The following is a 20066-nucleotide window of genomic DNA, read 5'->3' on the forward strand; positions in this document are numbered from 1 at the left end:
CTCGTTTCAGGGAATTAAAATATTTCCTGGAGCACTAGGAGCTCCTAATAATTACAACAGTAACTAGACTTCAGAAAATTGGCTATAAAGAACGTGGGAACATCCTGAGACTATGAAAGGTGCTATATAAACTCAAGTCTCTTTTTCTTCCTCATCAACTCACCAAGGTTCCTTCAACAGCACCTTCCAAACCCATGACCACTACCACCTAGAAGAACAAGGGCAGCAGAAAGATGGGAACACCACCACCTGGAGGTTCCCCTCCAAGCCACACACCATCCTGACTTGGAAATATATCCTTCACTGTCACTGGATCAAATTCCCTTCTGAACAGCGCTGTGAGTATACCTATGCCACATGGGCTGCAGCGGTTAAAGAAAGCAGTTCACCACCACCTTCTCAAGGGTAATTAGGGATGGGCAATAAATGCTGACCTAGCTAGCGACACCCACATCCCATGAACAAATATGTAATTTTAAAAATCTGGGTTTTTTTGTTTGAAATATGAAACTGCAATCTGCAGGAGTAAGACACCACTGAGACGACAAATAAGTGAGAAGCTGATGGAAGTCCAGATGGGACTGTTTTGGCCATAGTGACTTAGATTTATAACTTACAGACTGTAGGAGGGTGGGAGGACTAATGAAGGGCATGTGTTCTTCAGATTTGTGGCGTTGGGGAAGTGACATCAGTCTTGATTTGATTATTGTGATGATGAAGAGAAAAGTGTGGAAAACTACATATCAAACATGAGATGAAGCAGGATATGCAGACTTGTACATTTATTGGGAGTTGGGAGGGGTCAGGGCTGTGTGGGCATGTTAAGGGAATTACTAACCATGAAGGCCATTCACCTCAGCATTGTCTTGGTCCTGATAAGCCACTTTATATCCTTGCAAGATGCCATTAAGGCCTGTGGATGGTTTCTCCCACTCAAAGAGCAGAGCACTGCCATTGTACTGGAAGGTTATGTTGCTCGGGGCTGTGTCCGGCTCTGAAGGAGAAAAATAAAGAACCATTAGACAGATGTTATTCCTCACAGCTACAAATAGGAAAGCCAATCACAGTGGACAACAAACACCCTTTGTAAAGCCATTTTGTACCCTCACGAATTAAGGACTAGTAGCTGGACGAGTAATCCAGAGGCCCAGACAAATGCTCTGAGGAAATGGGTTCATATCCCAGTGTGGCAGCTGGTGACATTTGAATTTAATCAGTAAAATCTGGAATTTAAAAAAAAGCTAATCTCAGTAACAGTGACCAGAAAGCGTTGTCGATTGTTGTAAAAACCCATTTGGTTCACTAATGTCCTTTAGGGAAGGAAATCTGCCATCTTTATCTGGTCTGACCTACATGCAACACCATGTTGGCTCTTAACTGCCCTCTGAAGAAGTCATACGGACTCGAAACATTAACCCTGTTCCTCTTTCCGCAGATGCTGTCAGACCTGCTGAGTTTTTACAGCATTTTCTGTTTTTAATCTCTGAAATAGACTTGCAAGCCATTCAGTTCAAGGGCAGTTAAGGTTAAGTAACAAATGCTGGCACCAACATCCCATGAAATAAAATTAATTAAAGAACATACAAGAATTAATATTGCAGCGCATCACAGAAATGCCACCCACCCACCCCCAGCAGCTGTGTTGCCTTGTGCTTAGCTGTGACTCAGTTGAGACACTCTTGTTCTAAGACAGAAGCTGGTGTGTTCATGTCCCACAGCAGACCCTTTTTTAAAAATTTGTTCCTGGGATGTGGCAGTGCTGACAAGGCCAGCATTTGCTGCTCATCCATTATTTCCTTGAGATGACGGTGGTGAGATGCCTTCTTCTGATACAGATACACCCACGGTGCTGTTCGGGAGGGAGTTCCAGATTTTTGACTCAGTGACAGTGGAGGAACAGTGAAATATTTCCAAGTCAGGATGGTGTGTGACTTGGAGAGGAACTTGCAGATGGTGGTGGTGTTCCCAGGTGTCTCCTGACCATGTTCTTTTGGGTGATATTGGTTGCGGGTTTGGAAGGCGTTGTCGAAGTAGGCTTGGCGAGTTGCTACTAGTTTCTTATAGATGGTATAAACTGCTGCCATGATGTGTTTAAGGTAGTGAATGGGGTGCCAATCAAGCAGGCTGCTTTGTCCTGGATGGTGTTGAACTTCTTGAGTGTCATTGGAGCTGTACTCATCCAGGCAAGTGGAGAGTATTCCATCAAACTCCTGACTTGTGCCTTGTAGATGGTGGGCAGGCTCTGGGGAGTCAAGAGGTGAGTTACTCTCCATAGAATTCCCAGCCTCTGACCTCTTGTAGCCACAGTATTTACGTGGCAACAAAAACCAGGCAGTTAACTTATGGACAGCAAAGTCCCAAAAACAGCAATATTTCCCAGCTTGAAAAATTACAGATGTAACAAACACCTCTATTCAGGTGCCTTAACGAGATGGCATCTGGAGTAGTTTTGTTCTCCTCACTGAAGGAAGAATATTAGGAGAAGGTTCACTCAACTGATTTCTGGGATGAAGGGCTTATTTTATGAGGAAAGGTTGAGCAGCTTGGGCCTGTACCCATTGGAGTTTAGAAGAATGAGAGGTGATCTTATTGAAACATGTAAGATGCTGAGGGGCTTTACAGAGTGGATGCTGAGAGGATGTTTCCATTTGTGAGGGAGACTAGAACTAGGGGACACAGTTTAAAAATTAGAGGTCTCTTTTTAAGACTGAGATGAGGAGAATTTTTTTCTCACAGAGGATTATTAGCCTGTGAATTTCTCTACACCAGAGAGCAGTAGGGGCTGGGTCATTGAATATATTCAAGGCTGCATTAGACAGATTTTTGATCAACATGGGAGTCAAAGGTTATGGGGGCAGACAGGAAAGTAAAGTTGAGGCCACAATCGGACCCTACTGCAAGGCAGAGCAAGCTCGAGGGGCCAAATGCTCCTGCTCCAGATCCTTGTGTTCTTGATAAAGGCCAAATAATCCGTTTAGTGATGGCTGGAGTAATAAATATTGGCCAAAGCACTGGTGAAAACACCGCTGTTCTTTTTCAAGATAATACCACAGGGCATTTTACATTCAAGTTGAGAGAGCAGAGGATGTTTCAATTAAACTGCTCACATGCAAGACAGTGCCTCCAACAAGGTAGCTGTCTCACTGGAGTGGCAGGCTAGATTATGTGCTTTGAACTTATGATATAGTCTGATATAGAGATGAAAGAGCTACCCATTTAGTGAAATGATACGGATCATCTTGAGGTCAGGGGTTAGAGGGTGAATAATTTTCTTTAGAAATGGGTATTTCAAGCAAGAAATACAACAAGTTGAGAGGAGAGATGAAGAGGAAAATAAGACTGGCAAAGAGAGGAAGAGAGAAAAGAATGGCTGCATACATAGAAAGGAACCCAAAAATCTTCTACCCATGTGTTTCTTTCATTCACGGGATGTGGGCATTGCTGGCTAGGCCAGCATTTATAACCCATGAGAAGGTGGTGAGCTGCTGCCTTGAACCACTGCAGTCCATGTAAATAGTAAGCAGGTAGCAGGAAATGAAGTGGTTCCTATTAGGAACAAAGGTGTTATTTACGGAAAAGCACAGGATAGGTTAGAATACTTAATGGGCCGTAACTTCCGAGTTCCTAGGCGAGAGGGGAGTATCCAAAGATTTGTTGGAGAATCCCCTTTGAAAGTTCCCAGGTAAGGTTTGCAAGGCAATTTCCCAGAAGTGCAAACTTCGGATGGTTCCGAGTGGGTCACAATAATAGTTACCCAGAAAATATTAGAGGAATTAAAACCTCTTTTAACTTCTGGATAGCTATTGCACAGACCCACCCCCACCCCCACAGGACTCCCCCCACACTCCTGACCCCCCAGAGGTCCCCCTCACCCCCATCAGGGGATGCTCCCCCCCAACACCCAGGGGTCCCCCACCACACCAACCAACCAACCCCCAGAGCACTCCACCCATCCCCAAGGGTTTACAACCCTCAACAGGAGCCCCCCAGCACATAGGATTCCTCGTCCACCTCCCGATGCCCAGCCCCCACCCCCAACATACATACCCCAACAGGAACTCCCTAACACACAGGGGTCCATTCCTGCACCCTCAAGGCTGAGCCACACCCCCTCCCCGAGGCCTGACCCCCACCCACAAAGACCCAACAACCTCCACCCGCCCCCACCTGACTCTCAGCAACCTCCCCAAGGCTTGACCCCACCCCTTCCCACTCCCCCGAAGTCCCAAGGGTCAGTATTAAGACTACTGTTTTTATGGATATATACAAATGGTTTGGATATTGGAATACAAAACATAATTTCAATATCCTGATAATTCCAAACTTGGAGGAGGGGCAAACAATCAAATGCAACAGGAAGGACACAGATGGGTTAGCAGAATAGGCAGATAAGCGGCAGATGAAATTTAATACAGAGAAGTGTGCGGTGATATAGCCCAGATTTTTGCTGTGATGGAAAGGCTCTCCAAATGGTGAAAATCCTGGAAATGGCTGAAGTCTCGGAGTCCCACTGCTGAAACCGGCATTTTCCATCTTTGTGGGAGTAGCACTGGAGTCTGGCCAGGGGTTGATATGAGATTAATAGAGTCAGCTGGCCATGTAAATCGCCATCTGCCTACACTGAAGTGGGGTTTTGGTAGGCCAGGAATGTGAAGCCCAATGTCTGCAGATTAGGACAGGTAACAATGTCTGAACTTGTTGGATTCGCTTGGATAGGTAAGGTACCCCTTTGGATATGGTCCTGGGACACTATTGGTAGAGGTAAGGCACCCTTTGGGAGATGTGTGGCAACCTTTGGGGTTGTTAAAAGTGAATATGATTATGCACTTTTTACGCACTAACTCATTGGAACTATCCATCTGTCAAAGAGCTGCCCATCTATCAAAGAACTGTCCAGCTGTCAAAGAACTGTCCAGCTGTCAAAGAATCAAAGAATCTGTATAGCAGTCAAAGACCAGTCGAAAGACTGGCCAGTTGGCAAAGATCTTTCCAGCAGTCAAAGATCTGTTCAACGGTCAAAGGGCTATCCAGCGGTCAAAGAACTTCCAGCTGACAAAGAACTGTTAAGCTGGAAAAGAACTGTTAAAGAACTATCAGCTTTAGAAGAATTGGGCAGCTAGCAAAGAACTGTTAACAAACTGTCCAGGTGTCACAGAACTGTCAAAGAGCTGTACAAGATGGCAAAGAGCTCTCCAAATGGCAAAAAACTGTTAGAGAACTGTCCAACTGTGAAAGAACTGTCCAGCTGTCAAAGGAAAAACAACAAACTGCCCAGCTGTCAAGGAACTGTTAAAGAGGTGCCAAGCTGTCAAATAACTATCAAAGAACTGTCCAGCTGTCAAAGAACTTTCAAAGGACTGTCCAGCTATCAAAGAACTGTCCAACTGTCAAAGAAGTTTCAAGTAACTGTCCAGCTGTCAAAGAACTGTCCAGCTGTCAAAGAACTGTCCAGCTGTCAAAGAACTGTCAAAGGGCTGTCCAGCTGTCATAGAACTGTCAAAGGGCTGTCCAGCTGTCATAGAACTGTCAAAGGGCTGTCCAGCTGTCATAGAACTGTCAAAGGGCTGTCCAGCTGTCATAGAACTGTCAAAGAACTGTCTGGCTGTCAAAGAACTGTTAAAGAATTGTTCAGCTGGCAAAGAACTGTCCAGCTAGCAAAGAGCTGTTAAAGAACTGTCCAACTGTCAAAGAATTGTGCTGCTGTCAAGGAACTGTTAAAGAAATGGACAACTTTAAAAGAACTGTGCAACTTAAAAAAATAACTGCCCAGCTTTAAAATAACTGCCCAGCTGTCAAACAACTAATACAGAACTGCCCTGCAGTCAAAGAACTGTCAAAGAACTGCCCAGCTGTCAAAGAACTGTCAAAGAACTGCCCAGCTGTCAAACAACTAATATAGAACTGCCCAGCTGTCAAAGAACTGTCAAAGAACTGCCCAGCTGTCAAACAACTAATATAGAACTGCCCAGCTGTCAAAGAAATGTTAAAGGACCGTCCAGCTGTCAAAGTTGTCATGGATGTGTCCAAGAATACTAGCTGAGTTGGCATTGAGGGGGATGGGAAAGGGTATCTGGTGGGGCCATGGGGCTGGGTAGAGGGGCATGGATTGGCATAGCAGGTATGAGGGGCTATGGGGTGTGGGTGGGGGGAATGGATACACGTCTTTTGGAATTTTCAGGGGTACTATGTTGGAACTTTCCCTTGTACCAATCTTAAGAACATAAGACATAAGAAATAGGAGCAGGAGTAGACTACTAAAGCTTGCCCCACCATTCAATAAGATCATGGCTGAGCTGCACTGGGCCTCAACTTCTCTTTCGTGCCAGCTCCTCATAGCCTCCAACTCCCCAATACTTAAAAATCTATCTACCTCCTCTTTAAATACTTTCAATGGTCTAGCCCCCACAACTCTCTGGGGTAGAGAATTCCAGATGTTCACTACTCTCTGAAAGAAGAAATTCCTTCACATCTCAGTTTTAAATAAGTGTCCCCTTATTCTGTAACTATGTCCCATAATTCAAAATTCTCCCACTAATGGAAACATTTTCTCAACACCCCTGTCAAGCCCCCTCAGAATCTTGAATGTTTCAATAAGATCACCCCTCATTCTTCTAAACCCTAATGAATAAAAGCCTAGCCTGATTGGCCATTTGGTAAGTCATCTCCTTCATTCCAGGAATCAGCCTAGTGAAACTCTTTTGAACTTCCTCCGATGCCAGTATATCCTTTCTTAAACATGGGGGCCAAAACTGTACACAGTACTCCAGGTGCGGCCTCACCAACACCCTGTACAGAATTCCCTATTTTTAAACTCCAACCCCTCTAGCAATACAGGCCAAAATTCCATTTGCCTTCCTAATTACTTGCTGCATCTGCATGCTACCTTTTGGGTTTCATGCATAAGGACACCCAGATCCCTCTGTGCTGCAATTTTTTGGAGTCTCTCTCCATTTAAATAATAGTTTGCCTTCTGATTCTTCCTACCAGAGTGCACAACCTCACAATTTCCTACATTAAACCCCATTTACCAAGTTTTCACTCACTTATTCAACCTATCTATATCCCCTTGCAGATTCCTATGTCCTCATCACAACATGCCCTCCAGCCTATTTTCGTATCCTCACCAAATTTGGATATATTACATTCTGCCCCCTCCTCCAAGCAAATAATTGAAGCCCCAGGACTGATCCTTGTGGGACTCCACTAGTTGCATCTTTCCAACCTGAAAAAGACCCATTAATCCCAACTGTCTGTCTTTTGTGTGTTAGCCAATCCTCAATGCATGCTAATATAGTACCCCCAATACCATGGCCTCCTATCTGGTGCAATAACCTTTTGTGTAGCAATAACCTGCTCACTGACGCCCAGTTTGGGTTCTGCCAGGGCCACTAAGCTCCTGACCTCATTACAGCCTTGGTTCAAACATGGACAAAAGAGCTGAACTCCTGAGGTGAGGTGAGAGTGACTGTCCTTGACATCAAGGCAGCATTTGACTGAGTGTGGGATCATGGAGCCCTAGCAAAACTGGAGTCAATGGGAATCAGGGGGAAAACTCTCCGCTGGTTGGAGTCATACCCAGCACAAAGGAAGTTGGTTGTGGTTGTTGGAGGTCAGTCATCTCAGCTCCAGGACATCACTGTAGGAGTTCCTCAGGGTAGTGTCCTCGGCCCAACCATCTTCAGCTGCTTCAGCAATGACCTTCCTTCCAGACTGGTCATAGTGGGGATATTCGCTGATGATTGCACGATGTTCAGCACCATTTGTGACTCCTCAGACACTGATGTAGTCCATGTCCAAATGCAGCAAGACTTGGACAATATACAGGCTTGGGCTGACAAGTGGCAATTAACATTCGCACCACACAAGTATCAGGCAATGACCATCTTACTACTCACTTACTCTGCTGCTATGAAAACTGCTGGCTTTAACCTGGTTAAAATAGTTAATTAAATTATCCAGTATTTGGCTTTTGCCTGCAGTTCTCCTCCTGTTGTCCAATGACCAAATATCATGGAATTTTACAATGCAGGAGGAGACCATTCAGCTTGTCATGCCTCTGCTGGCTCTTTCAATATGCTGCTCAATATGCTCCAGCATTTTCTGCTTTGACTTTCAACCTTAGAAAGGTTTTTGTAGTGAGAATGGTCTGGTGAAACCCTTGTCGAAGGTCCCCACTGAGTTATTTCCATTCCAATAGTAGGTCATCAACATAAGATAGTCATTAAGGAATCCAATCAAGAACCAGGAGAGACTTCTTTATCGAGTATTAGGAACCATACCAGATGGAGGAAAACATCCTGCAATGTATCATTCTTTACTTTTTGAGATTAGCATTTGGATCAAGTCTGGCTAAAGTAACGGAAAATAAAATAAGACAATTTGGAATGAAATGGGGCAACTTCTCAACTTTAGCAACTTCCATCATTCCCTCAGAACCAATAGACACTTTGATCAATGTGATTGCAGCTGTTTACATTGCTACTAACTCATGGTTACAGTCACAAAATGAATAGGACTGTGACACCCCACCCTACTCCCCATCCCATTCTCCCCACTTCGCTATACTATCTCTCCCCACCCCACTCACCTCACTCCTCTCACCTCATTCCCCTCACTTCCCAACCCATTATCCCCACTCACTTTCTTCACCCTCTCCCCCACTCCATGCTTCTCATTCCCTCTAACCAACTCTGCCCTCTTCCCCCACCCCACTCCCCCACCCTAACCTCCCCATTCCCCTCACTGCACGCTTCCTCCTCCCCCACCCCATCTCACTCTCCTTGTCCTGGTTTACGTATAAGTAGGTGTGGTTGTTTCCAGCACACATCGCTAGAGGGGAATTGTTGGAATGTATCATGTGATTCAAATCCAAGTTGGGAAAATTCCTGACTCTGCAAATGCAACTTGGGAGAAAGTGCCCCAAATGGTCAGGTTTTAGTTCGGAGGGGCTGGCACTAACTGGAGCCAGGCTGTTGCTCCCAGAAAGAGTTCTGAGACAGCAGCAGAGGCTATCAAATGCTGGTTCAATGCTATGGGACTTCATCCCAATTGTAAAAAATGCAGTAAAAACAAAAAGCAATCCTCAAGCTCTCATTCCTCATACCCCCTAACCTCCCACATGCTCCTGATGCACCGTTCATGCCACCTCATACTCCCCAACCATCCTCATGGTCCCTCATACCCTCCATGCCAGCTTATGCCCCTCTACCCACCTCCATGGCCCTTTATAGCCCCATATGCTAACTTAGTGTCAACTCATGCTCACCCATGATCCCTACTCACCACCCTTTTCCCTTACACCCTCCATGCCAACTCACTCAGTATCCACCATGGGCAGACTTCAGGAGCCATGGTGAGATGAAATAAAATAAAATAAGTTTTAAATATCTATTACATTCTATATTTAAAAAAAAATCATTCATAAAAGCCCATTCAATACATTTAAATCCTTTCAAGTGCTTTATTCTTTATAAAAACAAACATTTCCTTCAAGTACTTACTTGCATTTAAAAGTAAAGCAGTACTAATCCTATCATGACAACCCTTAGGCTTATATCAACAAACACTGCTGAAATTGCCAGGATTATTTTCTTTCAGTTGCAGGCTAGCTGGGTTTTTTTCAAATTTTTAAGAGCAAGGGGTTTAAATGACTTGACAGTTTTAAAGTTCTAAAGAACTTTTACACTTTTTACACACTTTGATGTCTGGTCTTAACAATCCCAAACAGTACCTGACCTCTCCCAAAGCAGTACTGGACCTCTCCAAAGGACTCTGGTAGGTGTACACCTTTTCCTCAAAGTCTAAAACCCATGAGCCATGTTTCAGAAACCTGGGTGACCAAAATTGCTTCTGTTTGAAGGCAACTGCATGTTTAAATGTGCTGCTGCCTCCATGAACCGCAGATGTGTGCAATACCTCCCACCACCGTCACTGCCCCCATGGCAAGAATGGAGGGTGCCGGATTCAGAGGTGGGGCTTCTGGATCCTGGGCTCCAGCGCCATTTCGACTAAGACCTGGAGTCCCTCTGGTTTGATGAAAATTCAGGCCTTTGTTGCAATTTCTTCTGAGGAAGCTACCAACTCAGACATGTGTACAAATTCACCAATTGTGTAATACTGCTGTCAATTTCTCAGATCCTTAATAAATGGGACCAAGCATTTTTGTGTTAGCCAATCTCTTACTCATGGCCGGTGCCTTGATGTTTATCTATAAGGAGAAGAAGCAACAACGCTCCCCACCCCACTCTCCCCATGCCCCAACCTCACTCCCCCAACCCACTCTCCCCACTCCCCTACCTCATTTCCTCACCCCTTTCTCCCCACTCTCCAGCCTCACTCACCGCCCCCCCCAACACAACTCCCCCCACCTTTCTCTCCCCACTCCCCAACTTCACACCCCCACCTCACTCTCGTCACTCTCTCCCCAATTCTTTCCCACCCCACCCCACTCATCCTTCCTCTTTGTTAAGTTAAAACAGAATTGTGGGAATTTTCCTGGCTTGCACAAATAAAACCCATTAGAAAAAGAACACTGTGTGGCTTTATTTATTTAATGATGCCTTGTGCATGTTTCTCACCCTGTATTCTGTGAACTATTCCGTCACTGACATGGCTGGCAGGCCAAGTCCAGGTTGTTCCCATGGCTGAACAGCTGATAATCACCTTGGGGCACACGTCATCCCAGCCAGTCTGAAAACAACAAGTTCTTTGGACTGAAGACAAGAGCATTCAGAACTGACGTATGGAACATTTTCCCAGTTTTCTGCTCAGTGCCAGCACCATGTACTGCTGGCTTTACAGGTAGAGTGTTCATCTGAGGAATACATACTCCCATCTTGGATCTTCACCTACTGGGGATGTCTAGGAATGTTTAGGCTTGGTCAGCGGATCTCGTAGGAAGGTCTCATCACCCCCAGAACCACATTCCCAGCCCTGTATTCCCAGTCAGTAAAATGTCATGCCAAGAGTGAGAACTTGTTAAGTTTATCACAGGCATAAAGCTCTCTTTCTCTATGCCCAAAAAATTAGTTCAACACTAACCTGAAAGCCCACTTTCTACAGCCAATGGTCCATTGCTAGAAGAGGATCACTAATTCATTGCCACTTTCTTCCCATAAACTCATATGTACTAAAACCAGGGGTGAATTTCATTTCCTTTGGTCTGTTACACTGGACAGTGAGGAGAAATCTTCACCCATTAGTTGACTGGATTCATGCACAGGTTCTTGAGTGGCCAAGGTCAACAATTGAAAGCTCTCCTGCCGATTGGGGATATGAAATGTGGACATTTGTCACTAGAAACTGAAAGGGAACTTCCTTAAAGTCTAGGCTAGTCAAATAACTAAAAGTCTAACTAATAATAATTTCTTTAGAAGCTAAGGGAGAGCCCACATTCTCTGTCCCCAAGAGAACAAACTTCCTCTGTACCTTTCCTAAGTTTTCCCAAGTTGTGGTGCTCAGAATTGTCCACTATACTCCAAATGAGGGTCTAACTGGTGATTTATAAAGCTCTGGAAATATCTCTCTGCTTTTATATTCTGTTTGTTTATTTATAAACCCAACCTTATTAAGTTGTCTTGTCACATTGGGAGTAAGGACGCTAACCACTCACTGCTTATCTTCACTCGTCAAAATGGTGCTATTTATTTGGTAAACAGATTTAAAATAGTTGGAATGGTCAGAGCTGCTCTGCTACAACTCAGTGTTTGTGTATGTGCACAATAACTTTTTGACATAGCTGTGATTTGCATGAATATATAGCACTCCTACTCAGAGCTAAAACAGAATAAAAACATAGACCAGGTTGATGATAAGGAAGTGGTTCAAGGATCTCAGCCTGATGTGAACAGAATGAAGCATTGCCTTATCGGGGATTGAATGTACATGAGCGTTTCAGAGCAGGCAAGCTGCCAAGTCAAATACTTAATTCCTTCAACATTTTGGCAAACACATTACTTCCTATCTAGGCAATACGTAAATCGGAAGAAATTAAATAATGAAACAAAATCCTAACTCTGTCTACAAGCTGAGCCTCCTCCTCCTTTCTGCTTTGTGGTATTGTGAGAAGCACAGTCTGAGAAGACAGGTTGGAAGGAACCTGAGATTGGGATTCAACCCAGCGATGTGCAGGAGTTTGGCACCTCCAATAACTGGGCTCCCACCCAACAATAATTCAAATCCCAGACACAGAATTCCGCTTAACTGAAATACTTCCTGTTACTCTCATTATATTAAATTCCTGAAGGTTTAACACTTAGCTTCTTCGTTGGAAAGCTTGTGGTTCATTACTGGACAAAAACAGAATTACCTGGAAAAACTCAGCAGGTCTGGCAGCATCAACGGAGAAGAAAAGAGTTGATGTTTCGAGTCCTCATGAACATTCAACAGAACTGAGTGAATATTAGGAGAGGGGTGAAATATAAGCTGGTTTAAGGTGGGGGGGTGTGGGGGGAGAGAAGTTGGGGGGGTGGTGTGGTTGTAGGGACAAGCAAGCAATGATAGGAGCAGATAATCAAAAGATGTCACAGACAAAGGAACAAAAGAACACAGAGGTTTTGAAGTGGTGATATTATCTAAACGAATTTGCTAATTAAGAATGGATGGCAGGGCACTCAAGGTACAGCTCTAGTGGGGATGGGGTGGAAAGACTAGCAGGGCATACAAGATTTAAAAATAATGGAAATAGGTGGGAAAAGAAAAAACTAGAGCTGTACCTTGAGTGCCCTACCATCCATTCTTAATTAGCACATTTGTTTAGATAATATCACCAACTTCAACATCTCTGTGTTCTTTTGTCTGTGACATCTTTTAATTATCTGCTCCTATCACTGCTTGCTTGTCCCTACAACCACACCACCCCCCCCCCACTTCTCTTCCCCCCACCACCCCCCCCCCAACCTTAAACGAGCTTATATTTCACCCCTCTCCTAATATTCACTCTGTTCTGTTGAAGGGTCATGAGGACTCGAAACATCAACTCTTTTCTTCTCCGCTGATGCTGCCAGACCCGCTGAGTTTTTCCAGGTAATTCTGTTTTTGTTTTGGGTTTCCAGCATCCCCAGTTTTTTGTTTTTATCTTGGTCCATTACTGGTACTGGCAACAGAAAAACCTGATGCAAACACCTTTTGCATTTTTATTTAGTTTCACTAGTGTCAGGCAGGCATAGTTCATTGGAAGGCTTGGGGTCCATTATCAGTACAAGTGCCAACAGAAGCACTATCCACTCCTCATCTGATGAATGTTCTAATTATTTCCCAAAATCCACTCCAGGGTATGGATGTTCAAAGCGGTTCCTCATTGTGAAGGGGGAGCCATCCAGAATCACAGAATCACACAATGCAGAAGAGGCCCTTCGGCCCATCGAGTCTGCACCAATACGTGAGAAACACCTGACCTACCTACCTAATCCCATTTACCAGCACTTGGCCCATAGCCTTGAATGTTATGACGTGCCAAGTGCTCATCCAGGTACTTTTTAAAGGATGTGAGGCAATCCGCTTCCACCACCCTCCCAGGCAGCGCATTCCAGACCATCACCACCCTCTGGGTAAATAAGTTTTTCCTCACATCCCCCCCTAAACCTCCTGCCCCTCACCTTGAACTTATGTCCCCTTGTGACTGACCCTTCAACTAAGGGGAACAGCTGCTCCCTATCCACCCTGTCTGTACCCCTCATAATCTTGTACACCTCAATCAGGTCACCCCTCAGTCTTCTCTGCTCCAACGAAAACAACCCAAGTCTATCCAACCTCTCTTCATAACTTAAATGTTTCATCCCAGGCAACATCCTGGTGAATCTCCTCTGCACCCCCTCCAGTGCAATCACATCCTTCCTATAATGTGGTGACCAGAACTGCACACAGTACTCCAGCTGTGGCCTCACCAAGGTTCTATACAACTCCAACATGATCTCCCTACTTTTGTAATCTATGCCTCGATTGATAAAGGCAAGTGTCCCATATGCCTTTCTCACCAGCCCACTAACATGCCCCTCCACCTTCAGAGATCTATGGACACACACGCCAAGGTTCCTTTGTTCCTCAAAACTTCCTAGTACCATGCTGTTCATTGAATACTTCCTTGTCAAATTACTCCTTCCAAAGTGTATCACCTCACAATTTTCAGGGTTAAATTCCATCTGCCACTTATCTGCCCATTTGACCATCCCGTCTATATCTTCCTGTAGCCCAAGACACTCAACCTCACTGTTAACCACCCGGCCAATCTTTGTGTCATCCACAAACTTACTAATCCTATCCCCCACATAGTCATCTATGTCGTTTATATAAATGATGAATAATAGGGGACCCAGCACAGATCCCTGCGGTACACCAGTGAACACTGGCTTCCAGCCACTAAAGCAGCCTTCTGTCATCACCCTCTGTCTCCTACAACTCAGGCAATTTTGAATCCACCTTATCAAATGACCCTGTATCCCATGTGATTTGCCTTCTTTATGATCCAGCTGAAGCTCTGGCTAGGATTTGCTGGCCCCTCACGGGCAAGGCCAGAAGTTGATTGACTTGCAGCGGGACCGGAAGGTGGTGGCACTGAGCAGCTGTGGAAAATCCCACCCTCCATCTTCCTGGTCAGGTAAATGTAAAAAGATCTCACAGCACTATTCACACGAGGGAGGTGATTCTCCCAGCGTCCCAGCCCACAATCCTGCCAACCCCACAAACACATCAACCAGTCATTTATATCATTTCCGCTTTGTGGGATCATGTGCACACATTGTCCACTGCATTTGACTGCATGAACCCATCCTTTCTCTTTCTATTCCAGAAGGGACTGTCACAGGGTATTGTTAAGAAATAACTTACACCATTCACATCTACAAACATCCCAAAGTATGTTACAACCGATGAATTACTTTTTGAATGTAGTCACCGATGTAATGTAGGAGATGCAGTACACATTTCACACAGCAAGCTCCCACTAACAGCAGAGGCATCGCCAGGTAATGTGTTTTTAAGTGTTAGTTAGGGGATAAATATTGGCCAGGACACCATAGTACCATGAGATCTTTTATGTTGAGCTGAGGAGGCAGACAGGCCCTTGGGGTAACCAATCATTTGAAAAATGGCACCTTTGACAATGCAGCACTTCCTCAGTACTGCACTGGAAATGTCAGCCTGGATTATATACACAAATCCTGTCGGGGTGTGAATCTACAGCCTGCTGACTCAGAGGTGAGAATGCGATCCACTGATCTAAGCTGGCACTAGAAGAGGCATTGATGTAGAGGACAGAAAAGTGGGGGACAGGCCACCAAAGGCCACTCTTCCATGTCTCCTCAAAGGACGTTGAACAGAGAAGATGAATTGAGGATAGTTGGCTGGTTTCTAGATTGCACTGTAAAGGGCAACGGAGCAAAGTAACCAGATGGAGCAACTAGAAGATGGTCGTCCGACACATCGTCTAGTCTCACGTTCAAATCTTCAGCACTCTCTGGGCAGGAACCTATGACTTATAAAGCTGGGGCTGTTCTCCTTGGAGTAATGGATGTTGAGGGGAGATTTGATAGAGGTGTACAAGATAATGACAGGTTTAGATAAAGTAGAAAAAGCCATTAGCTGATGGCACAAGGACAAGGAGGCACAGTTTTAACATTTTCAGGTAGGAGATATGGGGCAGGGTCTGTGGGATGGATGTGCCAAGTGGTCATGATATGGAACCCGCTGCTTAAGAGGGTGGTGGAAGCAGAGATGCTCAATAATTTCGAAAGGAAATAGGATGAGTTCACAGTACTGCAGGGATAGATCAGGGGAATGGAACTGATTTCTTGCTCAATGGTTGACTCAATTTAGCAAATGGCCAACTTCTGTGTGCTAACAGGCTGGATTTTTACCGCGTTGGGTTGACTTAGGATCCCTTTAAAAATGGCAAGCGGGTCCTTATTCTGAGATTTCTGACCCTATTCCTGGGATTTCTGATTTTCAGGTGTGCCTTTTAAAGGTGCGAGCTGGTTCAGGTCAAAAGCCTGCACCATTCAGTCCCGACCTGGCCAGCTCCATTGAGGGGATAGACATGGCCTAGTCCTCCATAAACTTCATGGAGTCAGGCCAGATTTGAAAAGACTCATGGTTCACAGCATCTCAGAGGTGTCTGCATGAGGTGACCTTTTGAAAGGTCAGTGCAAGAAGTCCTCCTCATGCCCCCAAGATATGTCCCTCCAAACAGCCCCTATGGCCCCTAATGCCTCCAATGCCAAGATATGGCACTTACATAGAGATAAAAACAAAACAAAAACCAAAAAAACTGTGGATGCTGGAAATCCAAAACAAAAACAGAATTACCTGGAAAAACTCAGCAGGTCTGGCAGCATCGGCAGTTCTGTCGAAGGGTCATGAGGACTCGAAACGTCAACTCTTTTCTTCTCCGCCGATGCTGCCAGACCTGCTGAGTTTTTCCAGGTAATTCTGTTTTTGTTATGGCACTTACATGCCCATTTAACCACTATATATGGGATAGAAGCAATGAACCCTATGGTGACAGTATGATGTGTAACAAAAGCTTTAAAAAAGTCATTGATATGTTCTGCTTTCTTAAAAAAAATCCTTTTAACTACAGCTCAATGAAAGTGTCAATTATCCAGACCCTTTAAAGTATCAATATGAGAAACTGCAGGCACTTGACATCTCTTAAGCTTTAGTAACAACATTGAGAAATTGACAGCATAGATCAAAGAACATGAGCTATTAATCAAGGAACGTTTGCTCTGGGTCTCAGGGCTTTTAGTACTCTAATGATGTCTGGGTTGTCTACTCCCTAGGCTTCACCATCCTCAAGGTCCACATCTCTCTGGAGGGCCATGCTTTGGAGAGTGCAGCAGACCACCATGGTGAAGATGACCCTTCCAGGAAGATGTTCCAGGTGATCATCTGACCAGCCCACACACTGGTCCGTTCCCTCTGAGCTTATGATGCCACATCAGTAATGGATCTGATGCATTGTACAGCCTCACTGAAGGTGACATCTGTCACCTGGGTGATGCACTACTATGCAGCCGCCTGGGAGATGCCACACAGGTCCGAAGCTGACCCTTAATGATCCAGTGATGAAGAAATTCACCGCCACAGTTACCTTGACTACTGCTGACAGGGGAATCAGTGGTGCGAGGTACGAGATCGGTAGTGTTACAGGTATCTGAACATTAGCCTGGAGAGTCACAGTCTCCTTTGACACTGCTTTTCAGTCATGTTCAAGTTTCTTCACTTCTGCCTGTGGATCCTGTGCTCAGGGTAGTGGCTCCTTCTCGTCTGTGCCCCTCATCCATCTCCTCTGCCCTTCTTGTGCAGGCTGGAGCTGCTCATCTCCAGCAGCACTCATTTCCAGCTGCAGCCTTCCTGGTGCTCAGGTGAAGTCCAAACAGCCTCACCCATTGATCCGATGCCCACAGGATGCAAGGAGAGTGGTGAACCCCTTGAACTCCCAAAGTTCTTAATTCTGAGTCCTTCTCCGCCCTCAGGGGCTGTTACAATTTTTACTGCAAGGAGGTAAGCGCTTTCACCTAAGACTACTGTTTACACATGATGGGCCGATTGGCCTAATTTCTGCTCCTATGTCTTATTGTCTACACTTATCTTTTCAGGCCTCCATGACTTGTCCCCAGCATGATCTTGAGTTGCTCTGAGGCAGACAGCTCCTATAAATGCCAGCCACCTCCAGAAAAATAGAAAAGGTCCCTCAAGATGGGCTTTTAATAATCCCTTTAACAAGATTTGTTTGCCTGTTTAGGAGCGTGGGTGAGTTCAGAGGCTGGTGCTCCCAACCCCTCAATCTCACAAATATCGCTGACTTTGGAAACAGAAGCAGGGTGTCGATCTGCACCACATCACCGCCACTTTCTTTATCGATTGGCCCCCTTCATTCTGGCCTGAATTGGGGCACAAAAATCCAGCCCTATGGGTGGAATTTGCCAAGCCCACTGGTGGTGGGTGTGATAGGTGGAGTGCGTGGAAAATATGGTGGAGCCCACTTCATGACGGTGTGGAGGCTGCTCGCGATCTTCCGCTCAGCGCGCCGAAGGTGGGCCGCATTTCCCATCGTCAGTCGGTGGGGAGCTAATTGTAATACATCAGCACATGGTTAAAAGCCAATCCCGCCAAGCTCGGAACCTCACCGTTATCATCCGCCCACGTCGGCGGGAAAGCGCGCCAACGTGTTTCACAACTGCACACAGGTCACGTGCACTTGGCGGCCTTCACTTTGGGGCAATTGAAGCGAGTGAGCAGCAGCGTTCTCCACAGCTCGCCCGTTGTTTACAGGCCTCCAGGGCACCAGGGGAGGGTGGGGGGGAACTGACGCTGAGGGGTGGGGGTATCTGGGGGCAAGTGCTGGCCAGCCTCAGTGGCGACTGCTGAGGGGAGTGGGTGGTGGTTGGGGGGGGGGGCAAGTGATGCCCTGGCGCTGCATCCCGTGCACAGCCAATTAAGATGGGAGGTGGGTGGGTGGAGGGGGGGTGGGTGCAGGGTAAGCGAGGGAAGTGCAATTAGGGACACTTGTATAAACAGACCAGGCCTCTACCACTGAGACAGATCAGGCGCAGCCACAGTGATGTGAGTGGGGTTGGGCTCCTAGCCTGCCCGCTCGTGTGAGCATTGCGGAGGCGCCAAAGGGCCACTAAATGCTCCATACCTTATACCCCCACCCCTGCCCCCGGCACAGACTTCAAGTCCGCCACCACTTTATTGGACCGCAGGACACGTTGTACAATCTCCTCACCAACACTGGCCATGTAGCAGTCACTGCTGGAGGTGCTCACAGCCCCTTGCAATCTCAGCATCCTGGTTTGGACCGGTGTCCCCCATGTCACAGGTTAACAGGGCAGCCATGCAGCGCACTCATCTCTGGCCATCCAGGGGGTGACCAGCACTCTCTGGGAAGCATTAAGGGGCAGTCACACAAGGCCGGGAAAGGTGTTAAGTACAGCCATGATAACCACAACTCTCTCTCTTTCATAAAAACAAAAAACTGCGGATGCTGGAAATCCAAAACAAAAACAAAAACAGAATTACCTGGAAAAACTCAGCAGGTCTGGCAGCATCGGCGGAGAAGAAAAGAGTTGACGTTTCGAGTCCTCATGACCCTTCGACAGAACTTGTTCTGTCGAAGGGTCATGAGGACTCGAAACGTCAACTCTCTCTCTTTCATGCTGCAGGAGGACCACGTCAGGATCATGGATCCTGGGCGACCTACCTGTGTGCCTGATGGCCTACAGAGAGTGTAGAAGGTGGAGGAGAGAGCAACTGAGGGTCCTGCCATGCAAAGGCAGGAGCAGCAACCTCATGAAAAATGGGCAGCAGGGGATCCTGCACACGGTCCCAGGAGCGACAGCGAGCCAGGCTGGTCGGCACCCAGCAATACCCAGGGTCTATATGGTTTTGTGAAGGGGAGGTCGTGTCTCACTAACTTGATCGAGTTTTTCGAGGAAGTGACAAAGATGATCGATGATGGAAGGGCAGTGGATGTTATATACATGGATTTCAGTAAGGCCTTTGACAAGGTCCCTCGTGGTAGACTGGTACAGAAGGTAAAGTTGCACGTGATCAGAGGTGAGCTGGCAAGATGGATACAGAATTGGCTTGGTCATAGAAGACAGAGGGTAGCAGTGGAAAGGTGCTTTTCTGAATGGAGAGCTGTGACTAGTGGTGTTCTGCAGGGATCAATGCTGGGACCTTTGCTGTTTGTAGTATACGTAAATAATTTGGAGGAAAATGGTCTAATTAGTAAGTTTGCAGACGACACTAAGGTTGGAGGAGTTGCAGATAGTGTAGATGATTGTCAAAGGATACGATGGAATATAGATCAGTTGGAGTCTTGGGCAGAGAAATGGCAGATGGAGTTTAATCCGGACAAATGTGAGGTAATGCATTTTGGAAGGTCTAATACAGGTAGGAACTATATAGTAAATGTCAGAACCCTTAAGTGCATCGACGGGCAGAGGGATCTGGGTGTACAGGTCCACAGGTCACTGAAAGTGGCAACGCAGGTGGATAAGGTAGTCAGGAAGGCATGTGGCATGCTTGCCTTCATCGGCAGGGGTATTGAGTATAAAAGCTGG

The 20066-nt window shown here is 46.0% G+C and overlaps 1 protein-coding gene across 3 annotated transcripts in view; it reads right to left on the reverse strand.

Annotated features, from left to right (window-relative positions):
* Positions 1–20066, reverse strand: part of LOC121272645 (tyrosine-protein kinase receptor UFO) — a 254311-nt gene that overhangs the window by 96665 nt on the left and 137580 nt on the right. For all 3 annotated transcript variants that reach the window (XM_041179342.1, XM_041179341.1, XM_041179340.1), the window contains exon 8: positions 855–994. In XM_041179342.1, the coding sequence (XP_041035276.1) occupies positions 855–994 (140 nt within the window). The remainder of the gene's footprint in view (positions 1–854; positions 995–20066) is intronic.

Source organism: Carcharodon carcharias, chromosome 34 (assembly GCF_017639515.1).
Source record: "Carcharodon carcharias isolate sCarCar2 chromosome 34, sCarCar2.pri, whole genome shotgun sequence".
Taxonomy (NCBI): domain Eukaryota; kingdom Metazoa; phylum Chordata; class Chondrichthyes; order Lamniformes; family Lamnidae; genus Carcharodon; species Carcharodon carcharias.